Consider the following 19,973-nt stretch of genomic DNA (forward strand, 5'->3'; position numbering starts at 1 on the left):
TCCTTAGAAAAACAGGAAACTTGCAATTTGATTCCCTCGGGCAAAAAAATTGGAAAAAAAAAATCTCTCAGAGTCACAACAGCTACTTAATTTGGCCTTATAGTATCACAGCAATTTGATATTCAGTTCTGCAAATGGTGAATTGGATGAGAGGCATGAGTATAGGAGGAAAAACAATTGTTTTTACAGATATCTAATCCCACAGGTAAATCTTTCAAGGATTTCCTCTGTGCATGTAGTGAGAAACATTTTCTAACCTTTACTATGGAATTTAACAAAATCTGAGTCTACACTGCAAGATGACAGCCATACAACGCCTAAACAGACTTGGGGATATTAATGTGGCTTTTCTTTATTTGTGCTTTTATGTAATTTTCAACTTGAAAAATACGATTATCTATTGACAAACAATAATATCTAAGAAATAACTGGCCGGGTGTGGTGGTTCATGCCTGTAATCCCAGCACTTTGGGAGGTCGAGGTGGGTGGATCACTTGAGGTTAGGAGTTCGAGACCAGCCTGGCCTGGGCAATATGATGAAATCCCATCTGTACTAAAAATATGTAAGTTACCAGGCCCAGTGGTGGGTGCCTGTAATCCCAGCTACCCGGGAGGCCAAGGCAGGAGAATCCCTTGAACCCAGTTGGTGGAGGTTGTAGTGAGCTGAGATGGCACCATTACACTCCAGCCTGGGCAACAGAGCGAGACCTCACCTTGAAAAAAAAAAAAAAAATCTAACAAATAACTAAGAAAAATGTGGAGTTCATAATATACAAATAAACCATAACTTGCTAAAAGTTATTTTCCTAATAGTTCTTTCCCTGCTAGAGACATTTAAATTTGTCATTTGGGTTCAGACTTAAGAATACAACATACTTAAATCGTATGGATACTGAGATTTGGCTGTACTAGTAAAGACAACAAATAGAAGATACAGTAGTACATGATACAGTGGAATAAAGACCGAACTTGAAGTTAGAAGACCTGTGTCTGAATCTCAATTCTCTCATTCTTAGTTATGTGACCCCGGACAAGTAACCTAACCTCTTTGATTCTGTCTCATCATCTATAAAACAGAATAACAATGACCCACCTCAGGTAGTTGTTAGGGAAATAAACATGAGAATGTATGTCAATGTGCTTTCTCAACTGGACAGCACCATACAAAAACAAATTACTTCTAAATTACTAGTAGATAAGCAAGCACTTCACAATGACTTTCCAGTATGGGCTCAGCCAATAAGCAGAGTAAGATTTTGCTGGCTTACATTTGGGACCACTCTCCACTCCCAATTTTTTTTAAAGGCAATTAAGCCAGTAAATTAGATAATTAAGATTTGGTTGTTCGATTGGATTTTCTTTATAAATTCAGGGAGCTAAGAGGGACATAGAGATTCATTTAAATCATAACAGAAAATTACCAATGATTCCTTTGATTTATAGGAAGCACTGGAGTGTACGTTATGTTCTTTTGTTGAGCCTTTCATTACAGAAATAAAGGATTTGGGCAATAAATTCACTAAAATATGCAAGAGAAAATGAAATAATGACTTTTTGTAAACCATAGCGTTTACTACCATAGCAACAGATGCTGCAGTTGGCTGGTCCAGGAAATGGGCTGGCCTAGGGCTGAAGGGAGGGAGTGTTCCTTCTTCATTCTTTAATCTTTGTAGTGCCATTATTTGATTTGAAGAACCCATAGCTAAAAAGACTCGAAGACTCCCATTTTGGTGGCCTGAAAACACATCAATCACAGGCATGTAGCTGTCGACAGCAACAACTGGGTACTGGGCATCCAGCAGCAGGCGAGAAATCTTAGCATCTCTAGAGGGGGAGAAATTGTGAATAAGCAAATAACAAGCATCAATCATGTCATAGAGTTGTTTTATTTCTTTCTTGACTCATTTTTTCAGTTTGTTAAAAATAGATTTGCAACTGGAAAAGTAATAGTGGTTTTAAAAAATGTGTGCATCTGTCAGTAACCTACCAAATAAAAATTATCAGGCAGACAAGTTCAAAATGTAGCAATTTGAAGGCAAGGAATGTGTCTGATATGTCTCTGTAGCATTATGGACCCAAGTCCAGTGTCTGTGATTTGAGCAGTATCTCATGGAGCTTTGCTAAACTGCATTATTTTAAAGGGAGGAAGTGTGGTCTACTAGGAAGAATGTGGACTTTGGTGTCTGACAGATAAGATTTGGAAAATATTGCCAATATCTGCCATCTACTGAGTGCTTAGTATGTGATAGGCATTTTATAGTATTTCTAATCCTTTTAACACTGCAAAGGTTGGTATTATCCACTATTAATGGATGAGAAAAGCCAAATTTAAAGAGGTTAAGTAACTTAGCTAAGGATACACAACTAGTAGGAGGTTAAGTTGGGATTCAAGCTCTGATAAATGATTTATAATGCCATGCTGAATCTTAGCTCTGCCACTTATTTGCTGTGTGACTCAAGCAATTCATTTAACATTTTTGAGTCTGTTTTGTCATTTTTAAAACGTACGCAATGAAAAAACTTCCATCAAAGGGTGGTTGTTAGGACTAAACTGAGATAACATACAAAATACCAACTATGATGCTTGGTACATGGAAGATGCCCAGTAACTGGTAGCTACTATTATTTTACACACTCTGAGCAAAGAATGAGATCTAATGGAATGAGAAGTGGAAGAAGGGTAACACCAGACCAAACTAACATCATAATTTAAGAAAAAAAGGAAAACTAACAGCCTACAGCAGACAGTGGCATCCACGATTCCAGCAGGACTACCCAGCCTGGCCATGATTTCCAATGTTACTGTTGTAAGTATTAATACTTAGCTGTTCACAGAAGGCATATCCATGTATTTTCTCTCTAGATCTTCAAGATTGTTCCACAAGAGAGATAGGTAATCTACTATCACCCTCATTTTACAGATGAGGAAAAGAAAGTCAGAGAGGTTAAGTGACTTCTGCAAGTTAAAGGACAAATTTCTACATCTGTAATATAGGGATAATAACAATACTTTATAGGGCTATAGTAAGGTTCAAATGAGCTAATGCCCACAAAGGTGCTCTTTGTAAAATGTAAAACACAACATTTAAAACACAGAACTATGAGAACGCTGCTAGGAAAGAGGTCAGTGCTAAAATAATTAAAAATCAGAATCTTGAGTCAAAATTAAAAAGGAACAGTTTGGGCTGGGCGTGGTGGCTCATGCCTGTAACACCATAACTTTGGGAGGCTGAGGCGGGCAGATCATGAGGTCAGGAGATCGAGACTGTCCTGGTTAACACGGTGAAACCCCGTTTCTACTAAAAATACAAAAAATTAGCCAGGTGTGGTGGCAGGTGCCTGTAGTCCCAGCTACTCGGGAGACTGAGGCAGAAGAATGGCGTGAACCCAGGAGGTGGAGCTTGCAGTGAGCCGAGATCGCGCCACTGCACTCCAGCCTGGGCAACAGAGTGAGACTCCGTCTCAAAAAAAAAAAAAAGAAAAACAAAAAAAAAGAAACAGTTTGTATTGAGGAACGAAATAACCTTCAGGTTAATCAATACCCCACCTATGTGTTAAAAGTGAGGTGGAGCAATCAAATCTGAAGGTCTAAAAGATAATATTCACTATATAAAACCTGCAAATAGTTGATGTGAACAATACTGAAGTTCCGTGACAGAATGGTAAACCACCTTTTGAGAGGTGGTAACTTTTGGCAATAGAGTTTTTTGGTGAAGTGTGGACTCCAGAGCCATGCTATCTTGGGTCCTAACCCTTCACTTTATAATGTATGTGACAAGTAATTTAACTTCTCTGAATCTCTGTTAACTCATCTGTACAAAAAAGCAAATAGAAGTACCTGCCTCAGAGGGTTTGTCAAGAAGATTAAATGACTTGATGTTGCAAGGTTTTTAGCATAGTGCCTGAAACATGGTAAGCAATATCTCTAAGACTGCTTTAGAATAGGAGAAAGAGCAGCAACTCTGTTGAAACTGGAAAAAGTCCTTCAAGGGATTACTGGGCTATTCATGTTTGCAAATCAAAAGAATTCCTTTTCAGTCCATGAAAAGTTAAAGATGCACAATAAAGAATACTCCAAAAGGTCCTATTTACTTGAATGACATGTAAAACTGGTGGAGGGGAAGTTTCACCAGCCCGAGCAGCTTGTCCTGTCCTGGGCTCCGCACCTTATTCCAAGTTTCAATTACCATCACATTGTTCTTAAGCCTTTCCAGGTATTTGGAAGACAGAGAGACAGGAATCACCTAAGAGAGAGGAACAACCAAAACAAACAAAAAACTCATACCTGAGACAAATATTAATTTATACTTTCATTCAATAAGCATTTACAGAAAGCCTATTGTTAACACACAGTGTTATGAGCTAAAGACATTCAAATAAAACTTACTCTGTATCCTCAAGAGAAGTAGCAGTCTGCTGTTAGAGACTAACACATAAAGGCCAGATACAAAACAGTGAGTTCTCTGATGACAAAGCTCATACAGGTGGAGCTTTGAGGACACAGAGAAGGTTGTTAAATATGTCAAACATGGTGCCTGCCAAACTCGTCCAACCCTTTCTAAGGCAAAGTGATCCACTAGTAAACCCCACTGAAAGAAAGATGTTTTTGAAACAAGTACGCTACTGACTTGACAAGAGTTGAGTATTTTATCAAAGGGCAGCCAATTCACTGGCTGGATAGCATTTAATAAAATGGCCAAGTGCCAAAAGCTCTGCCCAACAGGTGTCACAGTAAAGAGCAAAGCCAACTGCTCCTCTGGATTTTCAACATAAAATTACTCCAGAATTGGCCAGTTGATAGTTGAAAAAGACAGGTCACAAAGAGAATCAGAGATCTAAGCCAAAAGCACCTTTGTCAAATTAGTGGTAGAATCAAGGGCCCACCAATTTGAAGAAACCCAAGCTGTAGGGACAACTGTAACAGTAGAAGGTCAATAAGCCCCAATGTTGAAACCAATAGAAAACATGAGAGGCAAAAAGCGTGAAATTAGAAAAGGGATGATGAGAGGAAGACACCAGAAAACAGAGCAGAGCTACTTTTGTATCCACCTAAGAAACACAAGGTGGATACAAACCTAGTGTTTATATCCTGAACACATTTCTGTTCCTTGAAACCAAAAAAAGTAAAACTAGAACAGCAACCTAACCTCCAAATAAGGAAGTTGCAGGCAACTACTTCTGGGACAAAGTAACCTTAAATCTCAAGGCTGAGCAGGAGTTAACTGACACAAAAAGCTCTGCTTAAGTGGTGTCAAGAAGGCTTAAAGGAAATTCAAGGCAGAAGAAAGAGCACATATGAAGATACAGAAGTAAGAGAAGAGAATATTCAGGAAAGTCTAAGTAGCTGAGCACAGCTGGGCTATCTAGTATAAAGGGAAGAGTTGCAGGAGCTGAGGCTGGAGAAGTACATACAGTCAGTTTTCAAAGGGTCTTGGATGCCAAGGATTTACATTCCATCTTGAAGGATATAGGGAATCACGGAAAGTCTTTAAGCAGGGAAGTAAAATGTTCAGGTTAGTGTTTTAGAAAGGTCATTCTCATTGGTGCATAAAGGAGGCAATGGACATAAAGAGAGCTGGGAAACAGCTATACCAGTCTGAAGGCTATTTGGAAGGAGGGTGAAGGTTTGAATGGAAGCAGTGGCAGTGCAGTGAAGGTAAAGGGATGTCTTCCAGATAATTAAGTTCGTAGTATCTATTAGACTTGGTAAGTAATTACATAAGAAAGAGTCAAGGACAAATAACAGGTTCTACTTAGGTGCCTGAGTAAATTATAATTTGAATTAGGGCAGACAAAAAGAGGAAGAACAGATTTGGAAGAAGTGATAAATTCAGATTTGAACATGTTTGAATTCATTCTTTCATTTACACATCTTTATTGAATACCCAGTATGTGCCAGGCAATGTGTTAGGTGCCAAGTGTAAACTGCTTCTGAGATATCCAGGTGATAATGACCAGCAGGCAGTGAGATACAGAAATCTCAAACTAAAAGGAAATGTCTGGCTTATATAGAAATGTAGACATGGAAGTTATCTTCATAAAAATGAGTGCTGAAGCTGTGTGGATAGACGTGATGACCATGGGGAAAAGTGGGTTGATTTGGAAGAGTGCCAGCAATAGAGTAAGAGTGGAAGCACCAACAGTTAAAGGAAGAAGTACTGGGGTTACCACCCTTTTCCTAGTTTTCCTTCTGGCCCAATGACTGAAAAAGAACAGCTGTGAGTGAGGAAGAAATTAAGACAGTAAAGTTACAAAAACCAAGAAAGAAAACAATTTAAGCACCACATTACACAGAAAAATCAAGTTAAGATGAATACTGAAGTAGGTAGAAGAATAAATGTGAGGAGAAATATATAAAATAAAATAATAAAGAAGGAGAGACTGGAGACAGATGGGGAGGTTTAACTAATCAAAGTCTTAGAGGAAGCAGAAAGGAATAGAATCCCAAAACTCAGGCAAAAGAAACAGTGAGAAACCATGTGAACTCAGACAGAATAGAAATAAAGACAAACAGTTTTAAAATGTTGACAATGACTTTCCCTCTTCCCATCCAATAGTGGGACTGAATCTGTACACCAGATAATTACAAAGGTTCCTTCTAGTCTGAACATTCTAGATTTAAGACGAAATAATAATTTGGGAGGCATTTGTCTCTCACCCTTATATTCCTCTAATGGATATGGAATGTACAAAGTTACCTGAGAAAAGTTAAAGACCGGCTGTGTTGTGCCCCATGCGATGACAGATCTGGTGACTTCCTCTGTGCTGAAGAGTTTACAATTTAAATAAACATTGCATGGTGATTGTTTCTCAGATTCTCCACTAATAAAATCTTTCCCATCTGGCACCATCAACAGCACATGCAACAGCAAAGCACTCTCTTTTGTTGTCCCATTTGTCTGATTGACTAAATTATGGGAGGCTGGCGTAGCTACGAAGGTTGAAGGATGTGGTGCTACAGGGCTTGGTGACTTTCGGTTGGGGAGCACCAAGTTCTGTGCTTTCTTTGCAGTTTCCTCATGAATTTGATTTAAGTTTTGTGGATTTTTGGTACAGGTCATATCTTGGTTAAGTTCTGGTAGTGCCTTATTTGGACTTGTAGGAGCACAAAGTGGGGTATAATGGGTGTTGCCACTTAACTTAGTATTGATACCAGTGAAATCTTTGTTATCTGTAATAAGCTCCATGGTTACCTGTAAAACACAAAAGGAGAAGAGTCAATAAGAATGTCCTTTAGAATTGGAATTAGAATTTTGAGGCTGGAAACAACATCAGATTATTAGGAAACGAATTAACTCATCCTCAAACACTCTAATAGTAAGAATATTAACAGAATGCATATACATTAACTTGCTAGACTAAGAAAAACTAGACAGATGATTTATCAATAACAAAAGATGAGCCTGGAAGATCAAGTTATGCCAGAATATAAGATAGTTCCCAGAAAAGAATGGAGCCATGTTTAAAGGACCCAGAATCCAGCTGAAGAGGCTCCCACTGGCTAAATCTAGGACAACTTAAGCATCAGAATGAATAACAGTAATGGATTATAAACTATTGAATAAGAATCCATGAATCCATCCTGATATAAAATAAATATGAGAGAAGAAACAGCTTCTCTATATAGAATGCCAATTAATAAATGCAAAAGAGACGGTAGAGTTAGAAATCACCATTTGACAATCATCACAGTAATAAGTGATTCAGGTTAACCCCAGTGGAGGAACATTCTTTAAAATAACTGGCATTACTTAAAAATATCAGCATATTGAAAAATAAAGAAAGGCTGCAGAACTGTTCCTGACTAAAGGAGATTAGAAAGATCTGACAAAATGCAATAGACAATCCTGGACTAGAAAAAAATATTTGCTATAAAGGCACTGGTATAATTGGTGAAATCTCAGTATCACCTGCAGATATAGTATCAATGCTATGCTGACTTTTATAACTCTAGAGTATTATGCATGATGATGTCCTTGTTCTAAGGAAATACATAAAATATAAACTAAAGAATTTAGGGGGAAAGAGGCATGATGTACAACTTACTCTCAAATAGTTCACAAAAAAATGTGTATGTACATGTATGGGGGGAAGAGATAAAGGGACAGAAAGAGAGAGAGAGAGAAGAGGCAGACAGACAATTATAAAGAAAATGTGACAAATAGTAAGAATTGGGGAGTCTCAGTAAAGGGTATTAAAAAAAAGTCTAAATAATTAAAGAGTAAAAAAGAAAAGGGATGCAGTATAAATGATGAATTTGAAGAACAGAAGTGGTCACTAACTGTTAGGAGACTCAATTACTAGGGGTAAAAGGTTCTTGCTGTTTCTTCGATCTGAAATCCTAAGTGTTACATAGCAAGGTTCTTTTACTCTGTTGAATATAGACAGCAATCTATCCAGAATAGTATTTCTCTCAAAAGAGCCAGAACAGAAAAAATTTCTAGTTGATCAATCCTATTTATAACCCCTTTCTGATTTTAAACTTTGTAGTCCAGAATGAACCAGGCAGACAAAAACTATAACTTGGATAGCAAGAGTAGGTGATGTTAATTTTTTGCAATAATAATTGTGTAAGTCTTTAAAGCAAAGTGGTATTTACTAAGACCAAGAAGAGAGACAAGGCTTTCAAGAAGAAAAGGCAGTATGATAATCAATAACAAAAACACAGAGGCATGAACCAGCATGATACCTTACTGACTCTTTACATAGAGTGACATAGTTATTGGTAGAGAAGCTGTAAGAGAGAAGGTTGAAATGGTAGGCCAGGGTCATATACTAAGCCTTGTACTTTATCTTTCGGGTGATGGGAGCCATCAGGATGTTTTAGGCATGGCTGTGATGATTTTTTTTTTTTCTTTTGAGACAGAGTCTTGCTCTGTCGCCCAGGCTGGAGTGCAATGGTGCAACCTCGGCTCATTGCAACCTCTGCCTCCTGGGTTCAAACGATTTTTGTGTCTCAGCCTCCCGAGTAGCTGGGATTACAGGCGTGTGCCACCACTCCTGGCTAATTTTTGTATTTTTAGTAGAGATGTGGTTTAGCCATGTTGCCCAGGCTGGTCTAGAACTCCTGAGCTCCGGCAATCTGCCCGCCTTGGCTTCCCAAAGTGCTGGGATTACAGGCTTGAGCCACTGCACCCAGCTGATTTTTAAAACTCACCAGGACAAAGCTATACTGAAGCCACACACTCAGATTCTGTCATCTAAGAAATCCTAACTCACCTGAATACAAGGAAATAACCCTCTCTCCAATGAATTATATACCAGAATTCATTCTACCAGGCACACTTAGTTACTGCTCTCCTTCTTTATTTCAATTACTCTAGTCTAAGCCACCATCAATCATCTCTTTTCTGGACTAATGCCACAGCCCATTTCCCTCTTTCCTCTTGCCGTCTATTCTCCACACAGTAATCTTGTAAAATGGAAATCAGATGATGTCAGTCCCATGCTTCAACATTCTTTCCTTGGATCTTAGGCTAAAATCTAAACTCTTTACCTTTACCTACAAAGCTCTGATGATATGGCTTCTACCTGACCGTTCCACCCTACTTTCTACCACTCTCTCTCTTGCTCACTATCCTCTGGCAACTTTCTATCCCTTGATGACTCCAAGTCCACTCCTGCTTTAGGGCTGTTGCACCTGTTATTCTCTCTGGAATGGTCTCTGTGTTTTTTACTTACTCCTCCTATTCTTCAAATCTCACCTTCTATTTCACCTCCATAGAAAGATCCTCCCTGATCACCATCTCCTACTTTCTCACAGGTACTCACTATCACATCATACCATTTATTTCCTTCATAGTACTTCCACTGCTCTATTTCAAGAGATGCTACACAAGATCAAAGACCTTGCTTTTCTTGTTCACTGCTATATCCTCAGTGCCAGCCAATAATGCATACTCAGCAAATACTTCTGACTTCCTGAATGTATATCTACATACCTTGAGGGGGCCAAATGGAGACTGACCATTTTCTTGTTGCACTGGAAGTTGATCACTGAAAGAAAGCAGCTCTGATTGAATGACAGCTCGCAAAGAAAGTGACGCAGATCCAATGACTTCTGGCTGAGAAAGAAGGAGAGAGAACATTTAGATTAATTAAAGAGAAGCCACAGGGGATCTTAATTAAAGTGACAACATATGATAGCTTATAAAGGAAACCATTCAGGAAGAAAAAAGCTTAATTATCTAAGACAACTCTGAGATCCCACTTTCTGTCATATTTTGGTCTCTCTTCTGGCTTTTGCTACTTCTCTCTATAAGATTACAGAGGGTTTTATAAGCCACAAAGTGGTGGGAAGATTATCTTTTTCTATCACTAAGAGTTAATTCTTACTCAAAATGTTCAACTTCACTATTAAAAATAAAAAATAAAATTTAGATGTCACTAATTTTTGCTATTAAAACTAGGGAAATTGTAAAATTTAATATATCTAATGCTATCAAGGCTATGGAGAAACGAGAGGCTGTCATATGCGTAAAGCTGGAAATATAAACTGGCAATATGCTTTTGGATGGCAAATTTGGTAACAGATATTAAAAGTTTTAAATATTTATGCTCTTTGGCCCAGTAATTCCATTTCTGGGAATTTGTACTAAAGAAATAATAAACAGGCTGGGCACGGTGGCCCATGCCTGTAATCCCAGCACTTTGGGAGGCTGAGGCAGGCAGATCACCTCAGGTCAGGAGTTCAAGACCAGCCTGGCCAACATGGTGAAACCCCCGTCTCTACTAAAAATACAAAAAAATTAGCTGGGCATGGTGGCGGGTGCCTGTAATCCCGGCTACTCAGGAGGCTGAGGCAGGAGAATCGCTCGAACCCAGGAGGCTGAGGTTGCAGTAAGCTGAGACCATGCCATTGCACTCCAGCCTGGGCAACAAGAATGAAACTGTGTCACAAACACACACACACACACACACAAAGAAATAAGAAACAATGCATAAAAAGCTTATACACAAATATGTATATGTTAAAAGTAGTTAACAATGAGATATACCTAGTTGTCCAATAATCAGGAATTATTAAGCTAATTATATAGCACATCCATATGATGGCATAACATGTAGCCATTAAAATGACATTTACTAAAAGTTTCTAATAATATTAACTGTTATTTGTTATAATGTTTGATAAAAGGGTATTAACTCATATATATCATAAACCTTCAAATACTTACAAAATTATGTGAAAAACATTAAATAGATATTTTTGAAGAAAAATGAATAAAAACCCTCAAGATGCTAAATGATAAAAAGGAAGAATAAAACCTACATACAAAATTATACAACATACTGTATTCATTGGAAAAAGACAATGCAGATAGTCATAAATGTTAACAATAGTTATTTCTTGGTGACAGAATTACAGGCAATTTTTGCCTTTTAAAAATTATTTTTTAAGTTTTCTATAAAAATACGTAAAACTCTTTTATAATTAGAAAAAAAATGCCGGCCGGGCGTGGTGGCTCACGCCTGTAATCCCAGCACTTTGGGAGGCCGAGGTGGGCAGATCACAAGGTCAGGAGATCGAGACCATCCTGGCTAACATGGTGAAACCCCATCTCTACTCAAAATACAAAAAAAGTAGCCAGGTGTGGTGGTGGGAGCCTGTAATCCCAGCTACTCAGGAGGCTGAGGCAGGAGAATGGCGTGAACCCGGGAGGCAGAGCTTGCAGTGAGCTGAGATCGCGCCACTACACTCCAGCCTGGGTGACAAAGCGAGACACTGTGTCAAAAAAAAAAAAAAAAAAGAAAAGAAAAAAATGCCATTAATTAGGTATAGGAAAATGATTCTATGTAAATACATTGAAATGTTAATAGAGTTTATCTTGAGGTTATGAAATGATGTGCCTTTCCCACCATTCCTATTTTGCTATAATTTTCCAAAAACGACCTGTATTGTATATGTCTTCTGAAAAAAACAAAAGAAAACAAGATGTTCTTCATCCTATCCATACCAAATAAGAGGTCAAAAGATTATAAAGACTACTCTTTTATTGAAGGAAGTAAAAACTGCTTGTTATAGTTTATTGATTTACATTATGCCAGCTGCAAGCAATTTTATAAACTTGGAATTAGTTGATCAGAACTGCTACTCACAACTATATTATTTTGGGCTTGGATACCTTATGTATTCTGCCTGCAAACAGGAAGTAGAATCTCAAATTAAGGCTAATAGCCTGTATCAGTATAGCTACCTTTCTCTAGAAGGGAACAGCACAATAAAGAGGTTAAGAACTTGAGATCTAAAGACAGCAGATTTGGGATGGTGTCCTGGCTCTTTCATTAGATTGAGTGATCTTAGACATGTTAACTAAATCTCAGTTTCTTCATCTGTAAAACAAATATAATAATGTACCTAATTCACAGAGTTGTGGTGATTAAAATTGATAGTGTGCTCGTGTAGAGCCTTTAGTATTATATCTGGCCCATGACAAACAGCAGAGATTAGTAGTAGTAATAATAATAATGATAATAATAATAATAATAACAATGGATTATTAGTACTGCCTGCACCTGAAGATTCCTAGTTTAGGTAAGAATATAATTTTAGGTATCCTCCAAATCCCTAGTGTGAAGGTAAGGCAAAGGCCAAAATCACTCAAAGTACCTTTTTCTGTGGAGTTTTCTTTACATAAATTTGGAAAGTGAGGTTGGAATTCCACCAGTGCTCTATCATTGGGCCACCAAACTGTACTGGAAACACAAATCGCTGCTGGAACTTCACCTCTGTAAGGAGAACCAGACACACAGACATGTCACACCACCCAATTGAAGTCATCATCAATTCATGCCTTGATATCACCTGCCTCCCTTTCAAATTTAATTAAAATCTCCTGCAGAAATCGAGTCAGTGTGCTTTCACAGAAAGTGCTAGGGTTGTAGGATTGAATGAGCAGGGACAAAGAGAAAACTCTGGAGATAGTATGCAGAAGACAGGCAGTGCTATGTTGCTCTGCTTTGCTATGAGAAATGAATGTCAATCATATGAGTACTGGATGTGTAAGGAGACATATCTATATACTTCACTGGGTTTTAGGTAATAGCACTGTTTTTAAAAGACTAGTTTGTAGGTAGTATACTAAAAGAAGGGGGCTGGTTGGAGGTGGAACAATGAGGGATAAATAGAAGAATGGAATAAAAAACTATAATACAAAAATAAGCCTACCTTCTGGACACTCTTACTGTCACAAACAAGTTATCAGGTACTGATGTTAGCTAGTAGTGTCAGGCGAAGTAGTCTGTCTCTTGGGTGGAAAGGAAGGGGTTTCTGCTATAACTATAAGTGTAAGTGGATAAAGTGATGGTGGTATTTGAGTTTGTGCTCATGGCTATGGAGTTTTAACTGGTAAATAAAAAGAATTTGAGGCCGGGTGTGGTGGCTCACGCCTGTAATCCCAGCACTTTGGGAGGCCGAGATGGGCAGATCACGAGGTCAGGAGATCAACACCATCCTGGCTAACATGGTGAAACCCCGTCTCTACTAAAAATACAAAAAAAAAAAAAAAATTAGCTGGGCGCAGTGGCAGACGCCTGTAGTCCCAGCTACTTGGGAGGCTAAGGCAGGAGAGTGGCGTGAACCCGGGAAGCAGAACTTGCAGTGAGCCTAGATCACACCACTGCACTCCAGCCTAGGCAACAGACTGAGACTCTGTCTCAAAAACAAACAAATAAATAAATAAATAAATAAATAAATAAATAAAATAAAAAGAATTTGAGACCAGAATCAAAGGATATAAGTTTAAGCTCCAGTTCTAATACTTACTATTACTTACCACCGCAGAAACAATTTATCACCTACAAAATGATCTTCCTGTCCATTCACTGCTAAGGCTGTTAAAATGGATCATGAATCTGAAGAATCTTCACAAGAGGCCCAGTTATGTATGAAGAGAATCTGCTATTTCTAGCATTCATTCAAATGACCCATTTTAACCTACTGATCTCTCTATTCATCTCTGGCCATATTAACTGGCGACTCTATACTTTTCTTGGCACTGTTGGACAGGATCTGGACCTTGCTATGTGGATCAATGCACAGGAACTATGAACAAAAGGTCTGGGGCCAGGAAGCCCACATCCACTAGATCAGTTTATCTGGTTACCCTACCTGGGAAAGGGAAGTAAGATAACACCTGCACCTCACTGGTGTGCTGGGAGGATGAACTGAGGTAATAAAGGAAAAAGCACTTTGGACACTGTAAAATTCTTTATGTACAAACAATCCTATTTCAATTTCTCCTTACTACTTGGGTATGTTCTTACACTGCTACTATATTTCTTATATAATTCTGTTTCTTAAGCTCATTATTTTTTACCACTGAAAAGTGAGTTAAGGCAGTAAGTGAAGAAGAAATTCAGGTAAATAACTTGCTAACAGTGTCCCAGAGAAGATTTTTTTCAAGAGTTGAAAGGGATCCAGATTAATACCTAGTCTAATCCATATTATTGTTAAGAGAGGCCCACAGGTAAGAAAGTGATTTTGCCTAAGGCATATGATTAGTGTGTGGTATAATCAGAACTAGAACCCGGTCTTTCAATTCTTGGCTCAATGCTTATTCCACATTTCCTATATAATCCTTCTCAGAAAAATGTAGAGAAGATCAATCACTGTGGCCAACAACAACAATAATGTTTAAGAAGCAATACAGATTAAGGCACATTTTGGAATCAAAATGGTGCTAGGTTGAAATTCTAGTTCTACCATAAACCAGCTGTGTGATCTCATACAAGCTACTTAATTAATTTATGTCTCAGTTTCCTCTTTCCTCATCTGTGAGTTTCCTCTTTCCTCTTTATGTCCTGATATGCAAAAATTCCTAAGATATAATGTTAAAGGCAAGGTGCAGAACCATGTACAGGTTGGGCAGCCCTAACCCCAAAACTCAAAATCCAAAATACTCCAAAATCCAAAACTTTCTGAATGCCAATATGATGCCAGAGTGGAAAATACCATACCCTACCTCATGTGATGGGTCTTAGTCAAAATGCAGTGAAAACTTTATTTCAAGCACAAAATTATTAAAAATATTGTATACAATTACCTTCAGGCTATGCATATAAGGTCTATATGAAACATAAATGAATTTCATGTTTAGATTTGGGTCCTATCCCCAAGATATCTTATTAATGTATGTGCAAATATTCCAAAATCTGAAAAAATTCGAAATCCTAAATACTTCTGGTTCTAAGCATTTTGAAGAAAGGACACTCAACTTGTGTATGGTGCACTAACACTTGCAGAAACATGGGGGACGGGAGGCAGGGGAAGGGATAAACCAAGCTTGTCCAACCCACAAGTGGCCCAGGATGGCTTTGAATGCAGCCCAGTACAAATTTGTAAACTTTCTTAAAACACTGTAAGATTTTTTTGCGATTTTTTTTTTAAGCTCATCAGCTATCATTACTGTTAGTGTATTTTATGTGTGGCCCAAGACAATTCTTCTTCCAACGTGGCCCACGGAAGCCAAAAGATTGGACACCCCTGGAATAAACATATTTGCTGATATATACACACATATATACACACACACATATATATGTATATATATATACATATATATACATATATATGTATATATACACACACACATATATATACACACACACATGCACACACACATTATCTATCTATCTATCTATAATGGCTTAAGGAAGGATATAAAAGCAACAATCTTGATTGTCTGCAAGGATGCAACCGTTCAATTTTGAACCATGTGAATGGATTATCTATTTCAAAAAGGAAACAAAACAAAGCAAAGTAAAAATTTAAAAATCCCATGTTACTATGCTGTAAAGGAAAAGTTATTTGACTATGTAGTAGGAGTGTTAGGACCCCATCTTTTATTTCTCAAACTACTTCCCAGAGAATAAACTTAACACTGATGAACTAACTATTCATAGATCAAACTGGAGAACCAAGGCAAAGCTATCCTCAGAATATATTAGAAAAGTGGCTGTAATTTTGGGTGGCAGGAACATAAATGTCTATTATATTATCCTTTTTCTATATCTGAAATATTTAAAACAAATTAGAAAAAAAAGACAACACCAAAAGCCTAAGCAACAAAAGAAAAAAAACAGATAAACTAGAGTACATAAAAATTAAAAACTTTTGTGCTGTAAACAATACCATCTAGAGAGTGAAAGGACAACCCACAGAATGGGAGAAAATATTTGCAAATCATAGATCTGATAAGGGGCTTGCATCTAGGATATACAAAGAACTCTTATAACTCAATAACAAAAAGCCTGATTTGAAAATGAACAAAGGATCTGAATAGACATTTCTCCAAAGAAGATCTATAAATGGCCAATAAGCACATGAAAAGATGCTTGACATGATTGGCCATCAGGAAAATGCAAATCAAAATCAATGTGATGTCACTTCACATCCACCAGGATGACCAGAATAAAAAAGAATGGAAAGTAACAAGTGTTGACGAGGATGTAAACAAATTAGAACCTTAATATACTGCTAGTGGGTAAGTGGTGCAGCCACTGTTGAAAACAGTCTGGCAGTTCTTGAAAAAGTTAAAACATAAAGTTACCATATGACCCAGCAATTCTACCATTAGATATATACCCAAGGGAAATGAAAGCACACAGTCCATACAAAACCACGTACACAAATGTTCACATAGCAGCATTATGCAAAATTGCCAGGAAGTGGAAATAACACGAATGTCCAGCAACTGAGGAAAGGATAAATGAAATGTGGTATATCTATGCAATGGAGTATTACTCAGCCATAGAAAGGAATGAAGTACTGATATATACTATAACATGAAACTTAAAAATATTATGGTAAGTCAAAGACAGTAGTCACAAAAATCACAAGTTGCATGATTCCACTTATATGAGACATCCAGAATGGACAAATTGATAGGGAAAGAAAGATTAGCAGTTGCTTAGGGCTGGGGGAAGAGGGAAATGTGAAGCAAATGCTAGTAAGTATGGGGTTTCTTTTAGGGGGGATGAAAATGTTCTAAAATTAGATTGTGGTGATGGTTGCACAGCCTTGAAAATATTGGCTGGGCGTGATGGCTTATGCCTGTAATTCCAGCACTTTGGGAGGCCGAGGCAGGCGGATCACTTAAGGTCAGGGGTTCGAGACCACCCTGGCCAACATGGTGAAACCCTGTCTCTACTAAAAAATACAAAAATTAGCTGGGTGTGGTGGCATACACCTGTAATCCCAGCTACTCAGGAGGCTGAGATGGGAGAATCGCTTGAACCCGGGAGGTGGAGGCTGCAGTGAGCAGAGATTGCGCCACCACACTCCAGCCTGGGCGAAAGAGTGAGACTCCATGTCAAAAAAAAAAAAAAAAAAAAAAAAAAAGTCAAATGAGTAATTAGGAATTCAAAAATTCTTCCAAAGTCAGAATGTCTAAGGTGCAGAAAACCAGTGTGTCTCTTACTTCCATCTGTAATTTTACTGGAGGCGAGTCGAACAACCTCAGTGATCAAAGCTGTCTTTCCCAATCCGCTTTCCGAAAAGCCCACAGGAAAGTGATATTCTACAAAGAAAGTGCTAAAAAGAAAAAAAAAGTGATTAAAAACTAACCAAACAATAAGCCTAATTTCCGTCTGATAAATCCAACATATATTTGAAATCTTATTTTCAGGACCTCTAGTACTCAGAGGCCCTACCTCTTCTTCAAAGCCTTCCACCAATCCTGTCAGAGAGAATCAAAGGCTCCCTTTCTTGTGTTCCCACAGCACTTTTAATACAAAACATCTATTTTGGGCCCTAAAGCTTTATGTTATAGATAGCCATTTAAATGTTTCTCTCTCCTGCTAACTGTAAGATATGTAAGAACAGAGTCTGTATCTTAATTTTCTTTAGTCCCATACTTACTTACACAGTTCTTGGGATCTAGCGGGGATTCAATATATTTCTGTAGATTAAATGATGCATATGAAAACACATCCCAAATCACAGTATTATGCAATTGTTGATTATTACCATCAGACAGACTTTCCAAAAATGTCAAATTTAGCTTTCTCATGTTAGAGACATACCGCTTTTTTGCTGTAGTCACCTTAGGTGGTGGACCAGCATAGCTTTTTTTGCCAGGGGTCATCTGAGGACTATCTGGAGGAACTCCCATGGTTTCGATGATGATTCTGACTGAATGTGTTCTACCCAAAAGGGCCAGTCTATCCACACTTAGTGTCATCGTTTGGGCATCTTCTGGAGTTTCTGAGAGCATCTGTTGTTCAACCAAATTTCTGAAAGGAGTTCACACAAGCAGTGAGGCATACTGCTACAGGCTTCACATGAAACAATCTAGTTTGCATAGGCAAGATGAGGAAAAAGGGAGGGCAGCAAGTTTTTATTTTTTTATTTTTATTTTTGACACAGGGTATTGCTCTGTCACCCAGGCTGGAGTGCAGTGGCACGATCATGGCTTACTGCAGCCTTGACCTCCTGGGCTCAAATGATCCTCCCACCTCAACTTTCCAAGTAGCTGGGACCACAAGCATGGGTCATCACACTCGGCTAATTTTTGTATTTTTTTGTAGAGATGAGACATTACTATGTTGCCCAGGCTGGTCTTGAACTCCCGGACTCAAGCAATCCTCCTGCCTCAGCCTCCCAAAGTGCTGGGATTACAGGTGTGAGCAACCACACCCAGCCAAGTATCTTGATTCACAAGTTATCAAGGATTGGAAACAGCTTTAATTATCAGAATTCTGGTCCTATAGTACAAGAAATCTCAAAAAATGTAAAAAAAATATATAATCTAAAGGTTTGAGAGTGTATATTCAGGGTAATTTGAATCTATGCTCCCAGGTAAAAAAAAAATTTAAAAATACTATATAGATACACACACACACACACACACACATACATACATATATATATATATACACACATATATATACACACATATATATATACACACACTTATACACACACAACATATATACACACACATACATTATACAATACATATGAGTACAGAAACTGAAACTCCAAATTTAGGTTTTTCTAGAAGGGACACAGACCTTATTTCAGTTACCCACTATTCTAATGTAACTACTATTGTCACTTTTGTGTATTCCTTCTCATTTGCTTTCCTTATGCATATTTTCTACACAGTTGTGATCACAGTACACATACAACCTAGAATTCTGCTTTCTTCCTTAACCATTTAAATTATACCTATCTTGGTAGAATCAAAAATATGAAAACGACCATACTGCCAAAAGCAATCTACAAATTCAATGCAATTCCCATCAAAATACCCTCATCATTCTTCACAGAACTAGGAAAAAAAAATGTTAAAATTCATATGGAACCAAAAAAGAGCCCACATAGCCAAAGCAAGATTAAGCAAAAAGAACAAATCTGGAGGCATCACATTACCTGACTTCAAACTATACTATAAGGCCACAGTCACCAAAACAGCATGGTATTGGTATAAAAATAGACACATAGACCAATGGAACAGAATAGAGAATCCAGAAATAAAGCCAAATACTTATAGCCAACTGATCTTCAACAAAGCAAACAAAAACATAAAGTGGTGAAAGGACACCCTATTCAACAAATGGTGCTGGGACAATTGGCAAGCCACATGTAGAAGAATGAAACTGGATGTTCATCTCTCACCTTATAAAACTATCGACTCAAGATGGATCAAGGACTTAAATCTAAGACCTCAAATCATAAAAATTCTAGAAGATAACAATGGAAAAACCCTTCTAGACATGGTTTAGACAAAGACTTCATAACCAAGAACCCAAAAGCAAATGCAACAAAAACAAAGATAAATAGATGGGACTTAATTAAACTAAAAAGCTTCTGCACAGCAAAAGAAACAGCAGAGTAAACAGACAACCCACAGAATGGGAGAAAATCTTCACAATCTATACATCTGACAAAGGACTAATATCCAGAATCTATAAGGAATGCAAACAAATTAGCAAGAAAAAATCAAACAATCCCATCAAAAAGTGGTCTA

At 37.8% G+C, this 19,973-nt stretch overlaps 1 protein-coding gene across 6 annotated transcripts in view; it reads right to left on the bottom strand.

The window, feature by feature from the left end:
• The window catches only part of C2CD3 (C2 domain containing 3 centriole elongation regulator), a 159,139-nt gene that overhangs the window by 84,236 nt on the left and 54,930 nt on the right, over window positions 1–19,973 (bottom strand). For 5 of the 6 annotated variants that reach the window (XM_019036804.4, XM_019036805.4, XM_055356776.2 and 2 more), the window contains 7 exons: window positions 18,025–18,234; window positions 17,421–17,533; window positions 12,611–12,729; window positions 9,942–10,064; window positions 6,699–7,193; window positions 4,093–4,244; window positions 1,578–1,824 (listed from right to left, as the gene is read on the bottom strand). In XM_019036804.4, coding sequence (XP_018892349.4) covers window positions 1,578–1,824; window positions 4,093–4,244; window positions 6,699–7,193; window positions 9,942–10,064; window positions 12,611–12,729; window positions 17,421–17,533; window positions 18,025–18,234 — 1,459 coding nt within the window. The remainder of the gene's footprint in view (window positions 1–1,577; window positions 1,825–4,092; window positions 4,245–6,698; window positions 7,194–9,941; window positions 10,065–12,610; window positions 12,730–17,420; window positions 17,534–18,024; window positions 18,235–19,973) is intronic. The other variant, XM_055356775.2, reaches the window with a different exon arrangement.

The sequence above is a fragment of the Gorilla gorilla genome, chromosome 9 (assembly GCF_029281585.2).
Source record: "Gorilla gorilla gorilla isolate KB3781 chromosome 9, NHGRI_mGorGor1-v2.1_pri, whole genome shotgun sequence".
Taxonomy (NCBI): domain Eukaryota; kingdom Metazoa; phylum Chordata; class Mammalia; order Primates; family Hominidae; genus Gorilla; species Gorilla gorilla.